Source organism: Trichosurus vulpecula, chromosome 6 (assembly GCF_011100635.1).
Source record: "Trichosurus vulpecula isolate mTriVul1 chromosome 6, mTriVul1.pri, whole genome shotgun sequence".
Lineage (NCBI taxonomy): Eukaryota > Metazoa > Chordata > Mammalia > Diprotodontia > Phalangeridae > Trichosurus > Trichosurus vulpecula.
Window position 1 is genome coordinate 157843720 of NC_050578.1, and position 23078 is coordinate 157866797.

A 23078-nucleotide genomic window follows, 5' to 3' on the forward strand; every position below is an offset into this window, starting at 1 on the left:
AACCAAATGCTAATATACATTATTCTTGAGAATGACAAAGGAAGATAAATGAAATTTTAGCACCATCTGGTCTCATTTTAGGATAAGTCTAATAGTGTACATATAACCTAGGGTTGATGGATTAGGCTCTCACAGAATACCACCATGTTGTATTTAATATTCAGGCAGGAAGGTGGTAGAGTGGATCTTGTACTGAGCTTCAAGTCAGGGAATCCTGAGTTCAAATCCAACTTTGAACACTACTAGCTATATGACCCTAGGCAAGTCACTTAACCTTTGTCTACTTTAATTTCTTTGTCTATAAAATGAGAATATCTTTTTTCTTACAAACACATTTTCTTATACCAACTCTATAAGAAAAGACACACTTTTCTTACAGGGTTGGTTTGAAGATCAAATGAGATGATATGTGTAAAGCACTTTGCAAACTATATAGCAACATACAATTGTTAGCTGCTTTTATTATTGTTTATTCAAAAGCATGCATAGGCCCTTTCAGTGAGGGTCCAATGGAGAAGAATAGTACTATGCTACTAAGGAGATCCTATATTTTGCATGAGATATGAAACTCTGTATTATTAAAAATTTAGGAAATTTTTTTGCTTCAAAAACATTTCCAGCATCATGGTTATAGAGCACTTTGCTCATTCAATTTCTACTTATAGTTTCCTTTAAATACAATATTCCTATCTTCCATGGCTTTAGCTGTTACAAAGCTATGACAAACCACCACAGAGGTTCCCAAACTGTGTATTGGATTTTACTGAGTAACTTTTTTTCTCAACTATTAGGAAAAGGACCATGACAAGCCTTGAGATTAGGACACTGATGCAAAATCTGCTTTGGCTCTCCAAAGTATACAAGTCAAGTTGGCAAAAGAATATTGAAATAGACTGAGGCCTGAGGCTCTGATCCCCCTATCACCCCCCATCCAAATGATTCCTTCTTAGAGGCTTAACTGAAATACTTTCTTCTCTCTGCTTTCTCACATTTTCTAGGTTCTGATCTAGCTGCTTGGTTTTATGCAGGCCTCACAGGATGTTAGCAAATTTCTTCACCCAACAGAACTCACTTCCTGTGTATAGTCACTCTAGTTGTTCAAGGACTTTCCCAAAATTAGTCTGAAAGCCATGATTGATTGATTAAGACATTCTCATCTGGTTAAGATATTAACAGTTAGAATTTTGTCATTTATTTTAGGCGGGGTGAAGTAATTTGCTTAATATGTGCATTCAGCTCCCACCCTTACAACTAGTTATATCTGGTGCTTTCCTGCCCCACCACCAACCACCACCCCTCATTTGGTGATTATCAAATGTTGGACATCTGCTGGGACATTGGATGATACTGAAATATAGCATGAAGCAGGGAGAAATTAATGTTTCACATTCAAAACATATTCTCTTTTCTTTGATCTTGTTATAGAAGCTCTCTCACATCTTCTGTTACCACCAGATCCTTTTGGCATTTAACAGGCCATGAGCTGGCACAAATTGCACAGTGTGAATTGAGCAATGTGTTTTGTGTGTTCCATTTGAAGGTTAGTTAAGTTTTATCTTTTACCCGGTATGGCACAGTTGCAGTAGTAGTCATAAAATAGCACATTTTTTTCTTATCTCTTTTGGCCTGTAAGGTAATTTAAATTATTCCCAAAACTCAGAACTATCTGCATTTTTTCCTTTATTAGAGTATTGACAAACATCTTTAGAAAAAAGTCCTAGTTATGTCATTATAATGGATTTCTGTAGTTTGAATTGCCCATCTACTCTAGTGAATGGATTTTCAATATTTTATCAGGAGACTACAATGCTTGACATTTCAAGCATAACATTTGTGTACTTAGTATTCCATAAAAGTGCTGATCAGATTCTGAAAATGTTATTACTATTTATTTATTGGCTATAAACTAAGCCTGTGGAATAATAAGACCTCCATAAAAGTATATACTACTTAAAATGGCAAACTTGTGGATATCCTTGCCAACAAGATTCATTGCCTATTCAGGAAAACTAACATCTTTAGCAGTGATATACTTATATTCTGGGTGAGGATCAGGCAGCTATGATGATACAACACCCTATTTCTCCATTGGATGCGTATAGCATCACTGTACTTTGCTAGCAGGTAGCCATCACACATAGCATGGCATTCCCTGCCACGGGGATGTTAACTATTCTTTCATTCTATTCTGTTTTAAGATTGTACAAAGTGCTGTCATTGTCCTTTTATCATATCCTCCTGGCGTAAAGCTGACTATAGAAGAATATTCTCTTCGTCTTCTTTTAGGAGCTACAGGATAGGGTAGATAGAGTTTTCTCTGCTTTAGGCTTCAGAAAATACACAAAACTAACATCTGTGTTTAAAAAAATTTGGGTCTATTTAGTTTGAACATGGTACCACTTTAGAGAAGGTCACAAACAGAATTTTTGTATGAGACAATCAGCTTTGCTCTATCCATGGCCATAGACTAAAGTTATACCTCAACCAATATTGAATTCCATTCAATAAATCTTTACTAGGCAACTATTGTAAGCAAAGCACTATACTAAGCCCTGGAGATAAAAAGACAAAATGAAAAACAGTCTCTGCCCTCCAGGACCTCATTCTACTGGGGATACAATATGTCAATCCAATTTATAGTTGAAAATAGGTAAGGGGGCGGGGGGTGGGGAGGGGGGAGAGGGAGAGAGGGAGAGAGGGAGAGAGGGAGAGGGAGAGAGGGAGAGAGGGAGGAGGGGAGAGGGAGAGGGAGAGAGGGAGAGAGGGAGGAGGGGAGAGAAGGAGAGAGGGAGAGAGGGAGGAGGGGAGAGAGAGAGAAGAGAGGGAGGGAGGGAGAGAGGGAGAGAGGGAGGGAGGGAGAGAGGGAGAGGGAGGGAGGGAGAGAGGGAGAGAGGGAGGGAGGGAGGGAGAGAGAGAGAGAGAATCAACAATTTCAAAATATAAGCTCCTTTAGGCAGGGACAATTTCATTTTTGCCTTTCGGACTCCAATGTCTAGCACAGTGTCTTGCATGTAGTAGGTGTTGAATGAATGGACAAACGAATGAACGAACGAATGAATGAATGAATGAGCTGCAGAAGGAGAAATCAAGAAAGGCTTTCTGTGGGAATTGGCAACAGAGATTACATATGAAGGAGGAAACTAAGAATTCTCAAAAGCCAAAGTGAGATGGGAGTTCATGTCACATATAGGGAATAGTCTGCACAAAAGCAGAGAGATAAGAGATGGAGTGCTAAGTACTCCGAAGAGCAAGTAGACCATTTTTTCTGGAACACAGTGTGGATGAAGGGGATTGATGTGAAATAAGTCTGGAAAGGCAGGTGGAAGTCAGATCGTAGAAAGCCTTCTTGTGTATGTACATACACACATATGATGTCTGTGTATGTGTATGTATGTATACACACACACACACACACACACACACACATATATATATATATATATATATATATATATATGTATACCATTTACCTTAATGAAAATTGGATCAGCACAAATAGAAGCATAAAATGTAGAATATTAGAAAGACACTAGGAACCTTAGAGATTCTCCAGTCTGATCTCTTTATTTTATACATAGGACAACTGAGGCCCAGAGATGAAGAAGGGACCTGCCTAAGGCAACCCAAAGAATTAGTAGAAGAGTTTGGTGTACAACCCAAGTCTCTTGACTCCCAGACCACATGACATATTGTGTATCTTTCTAAAACCCAGTGATGCCTTATAGCTGTTAAAAATCCATTATCTATACCAGTTACTGGTGACATCTTCCGAAGCATGGCTAGGATCCCTTGTGTGCTTACAAAGATAAATAATGAAATATCTTTCCTTGGCAAGCTATACCAAAAGCTCTACTAGCAAGACAGGTAGTGAAAATGCAAGAGAACTGCTATATGTTTCTCTTTGAGGTAGGGTCATAGATCAATTTTGAGTTATCCTGCATTTCCTAAGATCTTATTTCACACATACATACAATACACACACACATACACACACACACACATGCACACACACAAGTTTTGGACATTTAACTATAAGATAATGGGCATAAAAATCTTTGTCTAGGTAGCATATCCACAATTAATCATAGCTTTTAGAAATTAAAAACAAACCTCCAAGTCTCAGAGTTACTTACTTACTTGTTTACCTTTGGGTAGAAAACGGGGGTGTGGGCGGGGGGGGGGCGGTGTAGCCTTGTTCTTGTCTTACCTTAATCTTGTAGTCTTAGTAGGTTGATACTCATTTCTCCAGCAAGTTTCGTTTCAAGGAAATATCAAATGAAGCCTTCAGGTAGCCAGGCAGTACAGATGAGCCTATTATGTTTCTAATCGTTATCTTTGTATTAGTTGTGAGTTAGGCTGATAATCAGGATGAGACTAAAAGGAAATCCAAAGGTTGTGGACGTCTGGAAAAAAAGTAATTTCATTAATAATATGGAGTTAGCAACAGTTGTCCCTGTTTTGCTGTAGAATGAAAAGAGGCAGTTGTTTGGTAAGACAAACACAGTACTTTGTAGGAACAATGATCCTTTTGTTATTTGTAGCATTTCATCAACTTATAGGATAGAATAGTGTTGTTTTTTAAATTTTGAATTAATGTATTTATAGCTATAATTTACCATTTTGTTAAACTTTAGTAGATCAAATGTATAATGATTGTCTATAAAAGCAGACAAATTGGGGGCAGAGCCAAGATGGTGGCTGGAAAGCAGGGACTTGCTTAAGCTCTCCCCCAGGTACCTCCAAACACCTGTAAAAAATGGCTCTGAACAAATTCTAGAGCTGCAGAACCCACAAAATGGCAGAGGGAAGCAGGGCTCCAACCCAGGACAGCCTGGATGATTGCTGGGAAAAGTCTATCCCATGGAGCTGGGAGCAGAGCAGAGCACAGCCCAGCGTGGGCTGCACCAGGACCAACTAGACCAGGAGCTAGAGGAACAGGCGATAGGGCCCTGAATCATTGAGCTGTGGCAGTTACCAGACACAAACACCAAAGACAATAGAGAAGGTTAGTGGGAAATATTGCTGGAACAGAGTGAAAAGAGTGCGCAGTGGGCCCCAGCCCTGAGGGCGCAGAAGTGGTGCAGCTCTGGGCCTGCTTCCAGAGCCCCAGCTGCAGTTGCTTCCGGCCCCAGGCCCACCTGGTGGGAGGAATTAAGTGGCGGATCAGAGCAGGAGTGCACAGCCTGGTTGGATCTGAGTCCTGTCCGGGTTGGCGGTTCTTGAGGGAGAAGGAGCGCTGGTGTGGCAGAGCTTGCTGTGTAGAAGTAGCTCTGAAAATAGCAGCGCAGCCCCTAAAGCTTGGGACAAAGCACTCTCTACTCTACAAGCACTCATACACTGACAAAAAGCTCAAGAGTCAAGTAGTTGGCTGGGAACATGGCCAGGCAGCATAAAAGGACCCAGATTCAGACTCAGATTTTGGAATCTTTTTTTGGGTGACAAAGAAGAGCAAAACATACAGCCAGAAGAAGTCAACAAAGTCGAAGAGCCTACATTGAAAGCCTCCAAGAAAAATATGAATTGGTCTCAGGCCATGGAAGAGCTCAAAAAGGATCTGGAAAAGCAAGTAAGAGAAGTAGAGGAAAAATTGGGAAGAGAAATGAGAGTGATGCAAGAAAATCATGAAAATGATTTAGCAAGTCAATGACTTGCTAAAGGAGACCCAAAAAATACTGAAGAAAATAACACCTTAAAAAAGAGAATAACTCAAATGGCAAAAGAGCTCCAAAAAGCCAATGAGGAGAAGAATGCCTTGAAAGGCAGAATTAGGCAAATGGAAAAGGATGTCTAAAAGACCACTGAAGAAAATACCACCTTAAAAATTAGATTGGAGCAAGTGGAAGCTACTGACTTTATGAGAAATCAAGATATTATAAAACAGAACCAAGGGAATGAAAAAATGGAAGACAAAAAAACAGACAAATCCTCTGTGTGACTGGGGGAAAGAAAGAGAGGAAAAAAAGATGAGAGCTTGTGAGACATGCAAGGTGGCATGGTTTATAGAGGGCTTGCCTTGGAGTCAAAGAGACCCAGATTCAAATCTAGCCTGTGACATAACACTACCTGTGTGGGCCATTCACATGGCCTCTTAGTGAAACTATAAGTTACTATAAAGTTGATCTGAATTTGTAGGAGTTCCTTACATGGATGAAATTTCATGTCTGGATTTTAAAAATATGTAACTATTATATACACATTTTAAAAAATACTAATAATAGTGATGATTGTGGTATGTTGTGACATTTTGACTTCAGTGGAAGTCACATTCTCATTTTCTAGACTCCAGGTAAATCTGAACCAGTATTTTCCAATATTCAGTATATAACTTCTGACACAATTAGGATCAAGTACTATGCTCCAGCTTATTAGGTACAATTACTTATTTCATAATGTGATAGGATCAGTGTTTTCTTGACTCAGAATCCCTAAGTTCCCTGACTTCCTCCTCTTATGCAACCTAGTTGACCCCAGATTCTGGCCTGGGGAAATAAAAGATCCCATTTGGATGTAGTTTGTACCCCTCAGACTTGGTGGTTGCCTGTGACCAGTGTGAGCATACCTTGATGATACTGACCAGATACGTTTCTGATGGAGACAAAGGGGCTGAGTCCAGAGAAGCAGTGACATTTCATCTTCGCTGTATATCCTTGCTGTGTTGAAACAAAGTAAACCTCCTTTGTTCAATGACTCACAAGTGCCACGTGAACTAAAAAGGTGCTGGCTTTAGAGCTGTACCTATACACATATAAACAAAACACATATAATATAAACAAAATGAAATTTTTAATGAATGTTTGTGTAATACTGTTTAACATCCTTACTATGAATACCTAGTGATATTATTCATATTTCACAAGCCCATTTATAATAGCACATAATTCCCCACTCTGCATACAAGAAGGGTGCTAGTTATATATCCTTTTCAATGCAAAAATGTCACCATATTCGGTATACCCGAATAGAGAGAAGAAGAGAGGAACTGTGTGTCTAGCTTCTTTTGTAAACCCTCGAAAAGGGTGTATAAGGATACAGAGTCTGAAGAAGATGCCAGGATGAAAGGGGCTGCATGGAGTCTCAAACTTAGTTCCCTGGAGGGGAAATCTGTACATTCACTGGATCCTTCCAGTGAACCAAGTGATCCCAGAGATGGGAATGGATAGGAACATTAGAAGAATGGTAAAGGATTCTTGGGTCAAGGCAAGAAATGTAGGGATACAAGTTAACAGGAATAGAGTAGAAATGGAAGCACTATGGAAGAATTCCTGGGACAAACCTACTGTACCCATAAGCAAGTGAAAGTTGGAACAATGGCATGCCTAGGAAAAGAACCATAATATGGAAGCTCTTCACTGAGACTCTGAGTAATGTGGACTGTGCAGGTCTAGGGAGAGGAGTTAACTCCTTAGTGACTCTAAGAATTTTCCTTTAGTAGAAGGGATTAAAAGCTAGCATAGTATTATGAGTCCGAAGACTGTATAGATCTCTGGGTGAGATGGAGTTTCACTGAGAAGTGAACTGTTTGAATCTTTAGCAACACTGAGTGTCTCCTCTTTGAGGGGGGGAGAGCTTAACCTCAGGATGGTACTCTAAGTCTAGTCCATAAATACCTGGTTTATAAATACCTGAGAAACTGAGACTTATTGAAGAGGGAGAATTGACTGGACTACTAATGCGTTCAGATATGAAGTTTATTTGTTTTTTAGGTAGGGTGGGTTAAATAAAGCCAGCCTTATTTTTGATGTTTTCTTAGCCTTAGTGCTTACACGAGAGCTTAAGAATCTTTCCCTTTTTTGGTAGAGACTTAGGCATAAGTTAAATTCTGATGTTCCCAGGGAAACCAGGAATGGTAGTCAAAATGAACCAAAGTCTGATTTTCTTAGGTGAGATCACAGGTGGGAGAATAGGCTAAAGAAGGCTTACTTAAGAGTGAAGCAGGGGGGAGTGGGGTGACAGAAGGGAGAGCAGACTGGGGAAAGGGGCAATCAGAATACATGCCATCTTGGGGTGGGGGGAGGGGAGAGATGGGGAGAAACTTTGTAACTCAAAATCTTGTGGAAATGAATGTTGAAAACTAAAAATAAATAAATTAATCTTTTTTTTAAAAAAAGAGTGAAGCACTCAAAAATTGAACCTGGTTCATGTAAACCCAGAATTATGAATTTAGATGGCACAGTTGGGTAGAGCACTGGGCTTGGAGTCAGGAGGACCTCAGTTCAAATGCAGCCTCAAACACTTACTAGCTGTGTGAACCTGGGCAAGTCACTTAACCTCTGTTTGCCTTAGTTTCTTCAACTATAAAATGGGGGTAAAGAGCGGCATCTACTTCTATGTCCTGGGACTATCGTGAGGATCAAATGAGATAATATTAGTAAAGTGCCTGGCACATAGCAGACAGTTACTAAACGTTTATTTCCTCCTTCCTTCCCTTTGAATTTGGGCCATGGGTTACAAATGTTTGGGAAATAAAACTAAGCTCTTTATATGGGTTCAGTCATTCTCACAAATGTGAATAAACACTCTCATGTGGCTTTAGGCATGGCAAGGCCAATCAAAACAACTTTACAGCTGTGATGGAGTTTTTAATGATTCTTCTACAGGAAAACTTTGATTAACTAGAACCTAATTTCCACTGTCTTATTTTATTTTCCCTTGTATTTCCCTAGTAGGAATCAGAAGCAGATCACAATAAGCTCACCCTAGGCTTTTTTTTTTTCTTAAATCTCTAGGGGCTCTGTCTTAGGGCCACTATACCTTAAGACCATCAATCTATACCTTGGACAATATAGTGCAGTGAAAAATGATCTTCAAAATAACTTCAATGAGGTAAGATACTCCTTTTCCGAAGAAAGATTGAATTATACAGGCAAAATACTCTTCTTACTGTAGCAGGAAAATAGACTAATGCATTTTAAGGAAGGTTTTTATAATAATGATTAAAAACTAAAATTCAGCTGGAAATTTTATTGGAATACCTCATTCCTTAGGCACTCTCTAGTTAAGTGAGCTTTACTCATTCAACCCTCCCCTTTAAAGAAATAATATAAACCATCATTCCCATCATAAATCGTACAGCCATGATATATTAACTTTGGCAACTATAATAGAATTTGTCATGTCAGTAAATTAACAGCCATTAAACTGAAGTAACTGGTACTTCAGCATTTGTTTGAACCATAATTTTAGGATTGTTGCAAGACAAGAGTAGTAGGTTTGATGCTTACACTAATTTTAGCTTTTCCAATTGACAGTCAATTTGTTGTCCAAGTGCCAAGAGAGAATTGTAAATGGACAATGTATGTTTTTTCCATTATTACATCTTCCATTGTACTGATTGGGAAATTTATCCTCTTGCTTTCTCTTGTCCTTTCTTAGTCAAAGTTTCTTTTTAAATTGATGCCAAAGTTAAGGGGTTGAAATTGCAGACACAACTATAGTTGATATATTATTCCTGCTATTATTTTTGTAATGAAATGCAATTAATTTTGGTCTTTCAGAATCCTGAAATGAGAGTTATAGAAAAGAACTTAAGATATTGCAACCAGAAATGCCAAGTAGTGTATCCCTCTTTTCTTTAGTTGTGTGTGTATATATGTACACATATGTATATGTTTGTATGTTATGTTTGCATACGTGTATATACATACATATATGCTTATATATGTGTTTGCATATCTGAAACATTTTTAGACCAAGATGGCATTTAATGGTGTTCAGGACATGAGACTGAGAAGCAGAACCTAGACTTACAGCTTCAGCATTGCTGTTGGCCATTAAAGGCCCTTCAACAAAAAGAGTCTTCAGTAATTGGACCACAACCACAGATGAAAAGAATTTCATTCATTTTATATTATAATTATTTGGGGACTTACTGGGTGAGGAGTCAGGACAACTATGTTTTCATCCTAGTGCTGCTACTAACTATCTCTGTGACTAGACAAGTGGCTTAACCTTTTTGCCTCAATTTTCTCATCTATAAAGTGAGGAGGCTGAACTAGATAATCTCTAAGGCCTCAAATTCTAAAACCTAGACTTCTCATATGCTATGATTCTATAATGAATATCTGATAGTAGTATTATTAAGTTCAATGAAATTTTCATTGTCTATATATTTCCTGATGGTTTATATGTAAATAGGAATTATAATGGTGGAAAGCATTTATTGACAGGACTGTATTTTAAAATAGTTTAGAGAGGTTGCCGTTTACCCTTTAAAATTCCCAATGAAAACAAAAGCATTTTTCAGTAATTATTAAGTAAATGCATTATGGCTTTTGATGTTTCCCTTTTACACCAATGCTAATTATTCATTTCACAGCCATTATCTTATGCTTTCATGGCACATGAATCACTTATGAGCAGTCACACTTATTATATTACCATATTGGGAATTGTTTTTAGTAGGTAAATGCAAAAGATTGACATTGTACTAATTGTATCAAGTGTTGGTAATGTGGCAAACTCAGTGAAACCCCTAGGAATTCAAAAGGAATTGCTCTATAAACAGGAAGCAGTAAAAAAAAAATGTATACTGCCTGTGTGTTTAATTGTAGACCTCTGATCAGTTGACTGCCCCTTCCTGCCCTGCTCCCCCCACCCCTCCACACACAGCACACTTGATGAAATCATGGAATATAAATGGCAGATAATAGAAACAATGGGGTATGTGAGTTAGCCCTTTTAGACTCTGAGTGCTTACATTTATAGAATCTATGCCTCAGGTAACAGAAACAATGCAACATAAAGATTTGCTCCTTTCGGACTTGGATTTGGCCAGTGACTACTATGTAACAAGTTGAATTTTAAAGTAGTCTTTACACTTCCCTATGGCTTTAGGATGAGTAAAAAAGCTCTTCAACCACTGACGGAATTACAGGGTGGCTAGTCCTCGGCTGGCTGAAGGATTACTCACATCCCTGGTGGTTTTAAAAAGTAACAGCAAGTTCTGAGAAGAGAGTCATCTCTGGCTGCTGAGATGATGGTCAGTTACGGAGTTAGAATGCAGCTCTAGAGAGCACCTGTTTGAATGCATCAGAGGGGAGGGTCTTTTTCCTCTTCCTTTGGCAATGGAATCTTGCAGCAGGATCATCTAGCCATAAGACATCTAGACCAGAAGGGGCTGATACTGCTGGATCCAAGTGAAGTTGTGGAGAGGAGTAAGCCTACAGATGACAGCAGTGACATGCTTAGCAGATATTACAGCCAAGGGAAGCGATGTGAGAAGCACATGACAAGAGAAGACATCAAGGTCCTGTAGTGCCAGAGGAGTAAGTGGCTTTTGAAGCATGTATTCCCTACATGTGTGGCTTTCTATTTGTATACTCTATATGTATGTGCCAAGTCTTCCCATTGGGGCTGTATACATTTTCAGGAAAGTCTGCCTCTGGATTATGGCAGAAATGTTTTGTTACACTTTCCTGTTTCAATAAATGCTTTTGTTTTGAACTGATTCTTTGAACTTGGTAACATACTATAAGTCTTCATGAGCTACAGTTTCAGGAGTGTGGACCCACAAGGTACCTTGAGCCTTTCCCCAGGATACCCAAAGTATGAGAAGGAGTACTCCTTCTAGGTTATGAGAAGTAGTCTATTGAGTCAATCCACAAACATACAGTGCATATATACACATTTATGTATATAAATACCTGCACTTTTTTTTGCCAGACCTGCAATTTCTTTAGTATAAAGAATTCCTGATGTGGAAACACCTTCTAATATAGACCAGTATATATTTTGCAATGTAAAGGCTTACAGAGTTGCGCAGGGGCACTGACATACAGCTAGTATGTGCTAGAGGGATTTGAACCCTTGTCTGAACTTGGAAAGTTATTCAGTACAGTAATTTCAATCATTCTAAATTGTCTGCTGGTGCAAAAGTCTTTCTTTTTAAAATACCAATATCCTTCTAATGGATATGGATATGGCTGTGAGTCATAGAACAATACCATAATCTTGGAAGAATGAAAATTATGAATCACTCAGCATATTACCAATGATAATTTGTCGGTGATGAGTTGTATAAAAGGCATCAGCAGAGATTGGAAAAGGCTGTTTATATGGTGAGAAATAACAGAAAGGAAGGAATGGCTCAAACACACAAGAAAGATTGATCCTCAGTGATAAATTTGAAGAAGGTCATGGCCCGGAATCACACAGGATAAGAAAACACAGGTGGCTTGTCATCCCTTTTGCCTACTAGGGGTGGGGAACCTGTAGCCTTGAGGCCACAGAAATTTGGATTCAAAGGGCTGCACTTGAGGACCTAGAGGGCCACTTGTGGCCTCAAGGCTGCAGGTTCCCCACCTCTGGCCCTAGACCCAATTTTGAGCCTTTACACATGTTGTTGTTTCTTAGGCTTTCTGAGAGGAAGTGTGGTGTAATACAAAGAGTATTGGAGGCAGAGTAGGAAAACTTGGGTAAGGAAGTCAGTTCTGCCATTGTAACTTTGAACAGGGCACTTCTTCCTGTCTGACTTCATTGAACCCCCATAATACTTGCATTCCCTACTGACAGAGCAGTGAATAGGGAAATGCTTCGTAAACATTCAGCTGATATAGAAATACAAGTTACTTGTACCTACCTCACAGGTTTGTTATGGAGATTACGTGAGATCATATACACGAAGCATCACAAAGGGAGGTCAGGATAGCAATGATGACAGTGCACAGGACACCCTTTGCTCCAAGCTCTGCCAGGACCTCCTCACTACTTCAAAGGTGGCCATTCCTGTCTCCTCTATAGTCTTCCCTTGCAGCGAAGTGAGTAGCTTCTTCTCCTATCCAAGACTCTTTAGCTTCAAAGCCACCATTGCTAGCTAACCTCAGTTACAGTGTAAAAATGCATTTAATTATTCATGACCCAGGAGAGGTCTGTTGTGTTCTATTGATTTGTTGTACATCTCTTGGCTTCAATTTCCTTCTGTTTGTACATACTGATGATGTTTGTTTTAGCCATTAAGCTTTTAGGAGGGCACTGAACACAGAGCCATTTTACTTGCTTATATAGCACTTAGTGATAAGATGTCATGCCACATGGAAGCTTAATAAAAATTATTTGGTAATTATGGTGATTTTCAAATTTTGCTACATCTATAAAGTGTTTGGGTCCATGACTTTTGCAGCCTAATGTACCAACACTGGCAGAAAAATTAAACTCTGATGGTGAGAGAATTTTAAATGTTAATGTGAATTTTGTCTGTACTGTAAGGATTTGGATTAAATATTCAGAAACACCTTCAGAGATGTTAAGAATAGTTAATATTTCAAGTAATCTCCCAGTCTATTCTGTTCCTGAAATATTTTTGAAACATAGAGCAAACCCAAGCTCCCAAATAATTATTAGAGTACAGATACTATATAGTAAGAAGTTGAGTTGAATTTAGTTTCTTTTATTTCTACGACTAATCATAGGGACATTACTCACACAAGAGAAGCTGGGCGAAGAGGAAATTTTAGGCTTCTAAAGTGTTCTCTGCTTCAAGTGTCCACAGCAGACATCTTTCACTTTGCTCCTTTCTTCTAATTCAAGAGCATAAGATCATAGAGTTGGAAGGAACCTAGGGATCATTTAATCCAATTACCCTCAGTGTACAGATGAGGTAACTGAGTCTCAGGGCAGTCATACGACTCTCCCAGGCTTACAGTAAATGGCAGAGGCAAGATTTGAACTAGGGTCCTTTGTCTCAAAAACCAACATAATCAAGCTTCCATTAAATGGATTGGTTTATGGTGTCTAATTCAGATTTCATATGGCCTCAATTTGTGGTTTGGGGTAGGCCTGCAACACTACCAATAAACCACATCACCTTCCTACAAATCATCCAACAACTGGATTGGGAATAGTTGACTGCACATAGTAGGTATTTAAAAAATTCATTGTATAAATGCTCTTTAGTTCATGACGTGTCATCCCTAGAGGCAAGTATTTTACTTTTAAAGACAGGGGGAGAAGTGTTTGGACCACACTTTGATGTTGCTGGTGTGTTTTGGACAGGGGTAGTGATGATGGAACTGTCTTAAATATTTGCCCAGAACTTCCCGTTGTTAATGTCATGGACACAATGGTTGGGCACATTATTTCTGGCTTCTGCCCAAACCCAGATTTGTCTTTCCTGCCAGGTCCTTTTTTCCCAGCCAACTAGTCAGCCCCGGGCGTTGAGAAGCTTCCTGGCCACTCCCAAGTCCTGACCCTATTTTGCTTTCTCCAGTACCCAATGATGCCATGTGGCAGAAACACTGAGGGCAAACCTAAACATATGCCTCTGGCCCTGTTTTTACATCCTCCCACCTCCCCGAAAGGATGGTGCAAAAGAGAAGTGCATTGGACTCATAACTAGCCCAAAGGCCATACTCTCACACTGTCCGGGAAGGGGGTGGGTGGGTGTGGGGACAGAATTCTCTTGTCCTCTCCCCTTTATCCCCCCAGGTGCCAGGCTGAAGCAAACAACAGAGGATTCCCCTCCCCTGCCAGGCACCCGATTGGCTGAGGGGTGGGCAGCTTCCCCCTTGGCCCGCTAGGCCGGGTTGGTGCCAGCCTATGCCAATTACTAGCGCTGACCCTTTCTCCCCGGCGGCGCTTGTCAAAGTCGATCGCCTGGCGATGAGCTGAAATGGAGAGGATAGCAGCTAGGAGGAAGCAAAGGAGGCGGCGCAGGAGGAGGAGGAGGAGGAAGGTGGAAGGATTCTGGCACTGCAGCAGCTTCTGAAGGCCGGGAGTTTTCAGAGTCCGGAAGGGGAGTCCATCGCCTTCCATCTCCTTCGTGGTGTTAGATCCGAAACTGTCAAGCAAAAAGCCAAGCGAAAAGACAGGGGGTAGGGTTTTAGAGGGGAGTGGAGGGACAGCAGCAGCAGCAGCAGCAGGAGGAAGAGGAGGAGGGGAGATGCGAGTAGCGCGCCCCTAGCCAGTGCCCGAGAGCACCGCAGCGACCAGAGGTCCGCAGCGGGAGGAGTGGATGCTGTGGGTGGAGAAGTTGGCGGAGGAGGCAGCGCCGACTCTTCGGGGGCTCCCCTGCAGCAGGCAGCGCTGGGAAGTGGGCTGGCCTGGGAGGCTGATCTAGCTTCTCCCCACCTCCTCCTCTTCCTCCTCCTCCAGCTCCTCCCGCAGCTGCCGCTGCTCACTCCCGCCACTCCCCCCCCCCCCCGCCCGCCTTCCCTTCCTCCTCCCCCACCCCCTCCAGCCCAGAACCAAACCAAACTGAAACCCGGACCCCGATCCGCCTCCCCCCGCCGGTCCCTCCCCGCGAGCTCTCGACCATGGGCATTTCTGTTTTCACCTTATAAAGATGGCGGTGCGGGATCACTGCAACCTTTAGACTAATGACTGTCCGAAACATCGCCTCCATCTGTAATATGGTGAGTACCAGCCGGCCTGGAGGTTGGTTTGAAGGAATGAGGAGCAAAAGGAATGAAAGAAAGCCCAGTAAGAGCAAACCTCCCCGGGGCCAAGGGCTAGGTGGAGGGTGGGGGTGGGGAGGTGGCCGTCTCCGGGTGAGGTCCGGCGGCGAGAAGGACGAAGGTCTAAAGTGGCCCGAGAGCTAGAGGAACACGAGTAACAGCAGTGGGAGAACCCTTCTTTCCCCAACCCTCCAGTCCTTCCACCCCGGCCGGTCCCGCAGGGTCCCGCCACGCTGCTGCCCCCTCCCGCGCTGAGGCTGAAGCCGGCGGGCTCGGAGTGGAGGTGGGCTGGGGGTGGGGCCGAACCTCCGGCTGGCGTCTGGGGGAAACCCCAGCTCTGTGACCCCCGCCGTGGGAGAATGAGCCTCTGGAATCCCGACCCTCTTCCCCGCCCCACCCCCCACCCCCTACCCCCCCATGCTCCGGGACTGCGTCGCCGAACTGCATTGGAAATGCATTGGGCATTAGCAATTTTGAAATATATGCAATAATTTAAAATAAAAGTATGCTGCAGAGCTCTCCTTTGGACTTCAGCCTCTGCGCCCTGGTTTGTTAAAAATCCTCCCCACCGAGGGGTCTCAGTTTTTCCCATCTGTGAAGAGGGAGACTAATGCCATCTAGAAATCAGTGGCATCTGAAGGCCCTCTGGTCCTAGCTGTTAAAGTGGACTGCGTAATACCACTCAGTTGTGGTCCTCCTCCTTCTGTAGCTCTTTAACAAATGGGGGGGGGGGAGGTGCGGCGCGCGCGGAGATATTGAAAAGCAAGTGGAGTTATTGCTTGCCCTGAGGTGGGGTTCGGGTGCTTCCTAACAGTTACTTTAACTTGTGTTTCTCGTCTCCGGTGCCATATCCTTTGCAGGTTCTTCAACGGCAGTTTCCCCAAGTCTCTAACCCTATGTGAGTCCCTGTGTGCACGTTGTTGGCACTGACACTCCTGCTCTGGGTCTCTGCCCTGAAGGATGCCAGCTTGCCCGTGGAGTAAGACACTCATTCTCAACCTACTAGATGCTGTTCCCCTCCGGCATTAGGAACCTCTTCTGGGTGTGCCACTGTATTTGTTTGCTCTCCATTTCCTATCAGGATTCATTCAGCCATCCTGGGGTGTCTAGGATACTGCTGGGAACCATTGCACCAATTCTTTTAATATCTTTTATTTATTAATCGCCTTATTTTGAAGCTCTCTGGGAACTGGTAGAACAGGCTTGTAGATGGAATCTGAGGAGGCTTGGATGAGAGTAGCCAAATTAAAAGTGAGACTTGAGTTGGAAGCCCCTGGGGTAAGGTGATCAGGCCTGACCTTCTCTACCGCCTCCACCCCCCAGGAGTTTATCTTCTATTTCACACCTGAGATGCCAGACTAACACGTGGCAAAGGAGAGTATTGGCGAACCCTTCTTTATCTCTAGGATGGAACAGGGCACATTATAACTGTTAGGCCAGCTTCAAGTGGTGACTGACATTACTTGTAAAGTGTACACTAGGACTTCACCAGAGAGAAACCAGTAATGGTTACTGGCACAGAGAGAATTATAATTGGTGTGAGACTATAGGCGCCTTCTTAATTTTCATCTTCTTTCTCTGCCTCAAGGAGATCAGCTCTCCTGGTCTTCTGTATGTGTGTGCATTCATGCATGAGGGAGAAATAAAATATTACCTGCTTAGCTAAAGTAAACCTATTATTTCTCTTAGTTTGACTTTTCATTTTTAATGGTTCATAGTGGATACTGTTTCAGGCTGGGGTGGCAACAGCCTCATAGTGAATGGTGGCCATGGTAATGAAAGAGAAATTGGCTTTCTCTTGAGACACTGTGCAATGTTCTTCTGGTCTTTCTTGGAGTGTGTCTCTTTGCTGCAGAGGTATTCTCCACTGGGCATCAAAGGCAGAATGGCAAAGCAAGAAACCAGAGGAGGAAGCTGACTTAATGCATTAGTGGTGATGGTTTAGGATCTCCCCCCACCCCCTTCCAATTTTATTCTTCTTATAGGTAGGGGGAGGGCATGGGGTGTCTTTGGCAGTTGAGAACATGTTTCTTGCTGTTCCCTATAAAACTTGAGTATGTTTGTACTGGCCAATGAATGAAATGTAGGGGGTTACACACTGTGGGCCTGTGCAGTGTTGGACAAAAGCTCACCTGTCTCCATATCTTCTTACAAAGGGAGCTAACGAAGAATCAGCTTTAATAGCCCTCTTTCGATTAAATAAATAGTGACCCATAAATGGTGAGTGCTAAACCCCTCTGCTCTAATTCCTCCTATATTGGTCAAGCTATTTAGCTTCTCCTGGCTTCTTTTTTCTCTGGTGTTAAAGTGGAAATCGAACTGCCTGCCTCAGGCTCAATGGCAACAGTTACAAATACAAATAATCTTAAGTGTCTAGTCTTTTGCAAAATAGATGCTAATCAAACAAAATAATAATGTAAACAGGAAGGTGGAGTGGAAAATCATGACCACTCCCCCTTTTAAAACACATAAGTAATTTCAGCCCCTCCCTATCTTACTGAGCCAGAGGAGAATGTTTGGTGAGATGAGTTTACTTCTGGCTGGGATGCTGCTTTTTTCATCTGATCAAACGTAAATACTCATTGGACTTCATTTTAGGTTTTGCATTTGATGATGAATTGTTTTCAGGTAGGTCTTTTATGTATCTCCTCCTCCCTTCACTGTAACTCTGAAATCTGTTTTTATTAATCCATATCTTATTCCTTGCCAAGGTGTTCGTTCAGGTCTAGTTTCAGTCTGTAACAAATACCAGGGATAATTGATTGACTTTGAGGTTGCATTTTTAGACAGGCTGTGTTTGGCACATTCTGAAAAGAATGATGTGTATTAAGGAAGGACGTAAAAGGGCTTCATCTTTTTATTTGAGATTCAACAAAGCTGAGACTTGTATTGAGAAGAGAATTTGTTTTCCTGACCAAAATGGGAATAAACAGAGGAGACACAAGAAAATAGCACCCAATATTTTTCACATGAGTGAGGAATAAACATTTTTTCATTATCTACCCTACACAGTTTAAATATATAATCAAGAGAAAACCCTAGGTGTTTTCCCAGTCTGTTGGGAGGTTAAGGCTCGATCTTATATGTATTAATATTTTTTTCCCCATTTGTACCCTTGCCGCAGCACTTCTTGATAAACTTGCTTAAGGAATGTCACCCTGGCCACAGTGTCTAGTTCAAAGGTAATAAAGCTTGCTTGGCTGGTGTGTTGTAATTTTCAGAATGCATTAGTTACCGAAGTATGTTGAAATGTCTATGGCGGGTTAAAGAAGGCTTTACTGAATCTTCAGCGTAGTCCGTATCCCACAAATAGATAAATTGAGCTTTAAAATATTGACGGATGAAAAATAACCTGAGAGCTTTTCAGAAGAAGTAGCTTTTGTTTGGAGAAGTTACGAGACATTTAAAAATGTGACTTTAATAGACATAAATTGGTTTAAATGTTTCTAATCGCCATTATTGTTGGATTAGTGGTTATAAAATGCCTTCTGTAGCCAGTAGATATCATGGTGTGATAGTTCTTTATTCCTTTGAAAAATATATGATGTGCTCTGAATTTATGGCTTTTGTATTTAAGTGGGATTTAATTATAGTCCATAAAATCTAGAGTTAGAACATAGTCCTAGTAAAATATGGGCCTTTTCCCTCTACAACTGCCTTACGTTATGGTTTAGGGCAAATTACTACACTTCTTTCTTGGTCTCAGTTTCTTACCTTGTAAAGCTAAGGACTTAATATAGACTTCTGTTTGCTAAATAATCACATATAATTAGGCAAAGTCTTTCTAAAAAGATGTATATTTACTATCTGGTCAATCAGCATTTATTGAGTGCTTTCCTTATATCATTATAATATGTTGCATGATGAAGGGGATGGCATTGGATTGAAAGGCAAGAATCCTTCATTGAGCTTGACTCTGCCAGTTGTACAAATTTGGAAAATTCCTTCATGTCTTTGGATCTTATTTTCCTCATATATAAAATGAGAGTATTGGATTAGGTGAACCTTAAAGTCCTTTCCTTTGCTAAGATTTTTTTTTTACTGTTTTTTTTTCTAAATATTAAAAATTTTAGTAAGCATTATGTTATTTCCAATTGACTTGTTAAAAAAAGTGCCTTGAAATGCCATTTTGAATACCCAGTTAGTGAATAGCTAAAACTTAATGACGTTTTGAAAAATTCCTTAATCTAGATGACTTCTTTGGAGATTTTTCATCCATCTGGATAAATAAGTGATTTCTCTGAGGTCATATTTGGGGAAAAATTTTAAATTCAGGAAGTAGTTAATTTAGTATAGTTAGTTGGTAGTTATCCATGATATTCTTGAAATCGTTAAGAACTGAGCCTGCTGGATAGCTGTTCAGTTTATTTGGGAGAATCAGCTATTAGCCTTTAAAGTCAGCATATGTTGTTTCACCTTCTTACTTTACTGATCTGGAAAACTGAAACCTGAAAGTGGGTAAAATGAATGGGAGATGACAGTTCCGAAGTTCAAGTCTAAAATATGAGAGTGGAAATTGTGTTAAAGGGAGACTCTTGTGAAATAGGTGAAATCAAATTAAACAGTGTAATGAGAGGGAATTACTTCTCTTCCATCAGTTGTCTTTTTCCCTTTGTTGTTTCCTAGGTTCATGACCTCATGATATAAATATTAAGATATATTCAACCTTCTTATATTTGGGATTTGCCTAACCATGCCAATGTCATGATATTGAATATGTAGTGTACTTAGTTAAAAAAAAAAACAAAGCAATGAAGCCTCATTCATGTGGACTTCCCTTCTATGTCATTTGATATTTGCATATACTAGAAAATAATGTTTATTTTTAATATTCTGCAAATTAGACTTCATTTTTTCACTTTCGCCTTCTTCCTAATCAGTCAGTATTTTAAAAAAGTTTTGTCAGTCATATTTATTTTGTGTAATATTATCTTTAAATGGCTTTCTAAGTACTTTATAATTATTATATCTATTTCATAGAAGTAGAAGCAATATCAAATGACTGGCACAAAGTTATCCAAGTAGTGGTCATTACGCACATTCCTGTACTACATGAAAGGTTTATTAAGTACTTTCCTCACAAAAACCTATAAGATAGGTACCATAAAAATGACTTTCTCAAGGTCACTCAGTGACCTCACTGTATATTTTCTTCCTAGTTTACCGGTGTGGTAAGTTCACATTTAGTTTCGCAATATTCAAGCCTGTAGTTGTGGCAAAATGAAACGTTGGTAGGGTATGGAAAAAGTCCACAATGATTATTAATTGCAATCCCTGGACTAAATGAACTGGCAAAGACATATTTGAGTCTGTCTAAAAAACAATCTAAGGTAACAAGTAGCTGTGAGATCAGAATGCTTCTTACAGTGATAGCATTGATTTTTGGGTTCTAATTTAGCTCAAATTTAGAATTATTCATTCTGAGTTTCATGGTGATTCAAAAATGGGAATCAGCTTGTAGCCTAATTGAAGGCAGTGACTTTGCATGATCTTAAAAGTTTAAGGTGACCACTAAAATTCCTTCCAGCTCTGAATTCTTGAAGGTGTACCGTGGCCGTCAGATTTCTTTCTACTATCTCCAAGGACAATTTAGCTCTTCCGAGTGCTTTGTACATAGTAGTCTTTTAATAAATACTTGTTGGATTGGATTTTAAATGAAACATTCTCTGATCTTTTCTGGCTAAAACACATCCAACCTCAGAACCCGTGTGTGTGTGTGTGTGTGTGTGTATGTGTGCAAAAGAGGGAACAGTCCCAAGGAAGAGATGTGGTTTTTGTGATAGTTAAGGGGATGGGAAGGAGTGATAACTGAATGGGAAAAAGTACAAGCTGGTGTAACAAAAAGATTATCAATCTTAGGACGCAAGTTAGAGTACTCCTTGCTAGTCTTTAAATGAAGGAAGTCATTATTATTCAAAACCAGACCTCAGTTTAACTCAATGTTGTTCATTTCAGAAAGTAACTTTGGTTCAATTAAAATGAGCATTAGAGAAAAGTATCTTATGAGACCTAGGAGAGGATGGCTTATAGATTCTTCCAATTTTCTCACAAGCTCTTTGGTATCATTTAGGAAGTAAAGTTCAATTATAGTCTTACTTCCACATAAGTACATTTTTCTAAAGTTGAGGTTGGCGCAATGTGACATATCAGTTCCTGCCTGAACACAGATTTGTGAGAAGTACTCTGAGTGTACTTTTTTAATCCCGCACTTTATTTTTCAGAATGTTATGTATCTTGGAAATTTATAGTCTGGATAGATTGAGTTGCAGCAGTTACTAGCTTATTCAACTGGTGTTTGGCCCAGGGAGCAGGTTGAAGAGCATTGGGTTGATGTTGTAAAGAGGCAGGTTTAGATGCCACTTCTGGAAAACCTTCCTAACAATTAGAGTTGTCCCCAAGTAGAATGAGCATCCTTAGGGAAATAGTGGATGCCCCTGCACCCCTCACTGAGAATTTTTGAGGCATTGCTTACCAGTGATGCTGTTTTAGTGTGGATTCTTAGTCAAGTATGTATGGGACTAGATGACTTCTAAGGTCTCTTTGAGTTTTGAGAAAATGTGATTCTGTTTTTTAAAAATTATACAAATCCATAACAATTCTAGAAACCTTGATACTTATAGCAAAGCTATAAGCATCTATTAAGGACTTTCTAGGTTCTGATCACTGTACAAAACTCTGGAGATACAAATACAAGTAAAAAGATAGTCACTGTTCTCAAGAAATTTATATTCCAATGGGGAAGGACGTTATACAAAAGGGAATTGAAAAGTTGGAAGGCTGGGGAGAAGGTGCCTGCTTAGAGGCATGGTATCAATTAATTAAAAAATCAGTAAACACTTAGTAAGCACCTACTATGTGCCTGGCACTGTGTTAGGTGCTGGGAATACAAAAAGAAGCAAAAGAGACAGTCCCTACCCTCAAGGAACTTACAGTCTAACGGGAGAGACAACATGCAAACAGATATACAAAGCAAGCTATATCCAGGATAAATAGGAAATAATTAAAAGAAGTAAAGGACTGAAATTCTGGAAAGTCAGAAATGGAGTGGAGGAGGGGATTGAAGGCTGGCTAGCCTAGGCTCCTCTCCAAAATTAAGCCCGTGTGAGGAATTCATCAGTGGAAGCAGGGGGCCTGCTAGGTCCAGGGAGGTTCCAGCTGGAGGAGGCCCCAGGCTCTGAGGGAAGTTCAAGGAGGAGATGGCACTGGAAGGATGAGGCAGAGTCTATCAAGTCAGAAGCAGAGCTGAGAAAGGAATGAAGGGGGAATATAGCTTATAAAGTCTGCCGTGGAATACTGTTGTTGGGTTGTTTTTTGTTTGTTTTTTTTTGACCCATGTCAACGCAACACTCAGCAACCCTCTACTGAATGCTAGACTTTTTTGTAAAGTCTTTCAAACTTGTTTATTTTTATAATACTGTCATAGTATAAATTATTCTGATTTTGCCTGTTTCAGTTCATACACATCTTCCTAAGTTTCTCTGAAACTGTTTCTCTTGTCATTTCTTATATCACAGTAGTAATCCATTGGGTTCATATACCATATTTGTTGAACCATTTCCCAGCTGGTAGGTATTTCTTAGGTTCATTGACACTACAAAAACAGTTGCTATAAATATTTTTGTAAAAATAGGTTCTTTTCCCTTTAAAAAAAATCTCTTTGGGATACAGACCTAGTAGTGGTATTGCTGT

The 23078-nt window shown here is 40.4% G+C and overlaps 1 protein-coding gene across 1 annotated transcript in view; it reads left to right on the forward strand.

Annotated features, from left to right (window-relative positions):
- The first annotated feature begins 15170 nt into the window (after positions 1–15170).
- Positions 15171–23078, forward strand: part of USP46 (ubiquitin specific peptidase 46) — a 59723-nt gene continuing 51815 nt past the window's right edge. Inside the window, exon 1 of the mRNA XM_036763448.1 lies at positions 15171–15347. Coding sequence (XP_036619343.1) covers positions 15312–15347 — 36 coding nt within the window. The 5' untranslated portion in view covers positions 15171–15311. The remainder of the gene's footprint in view (positions 15348–23078) is intronic.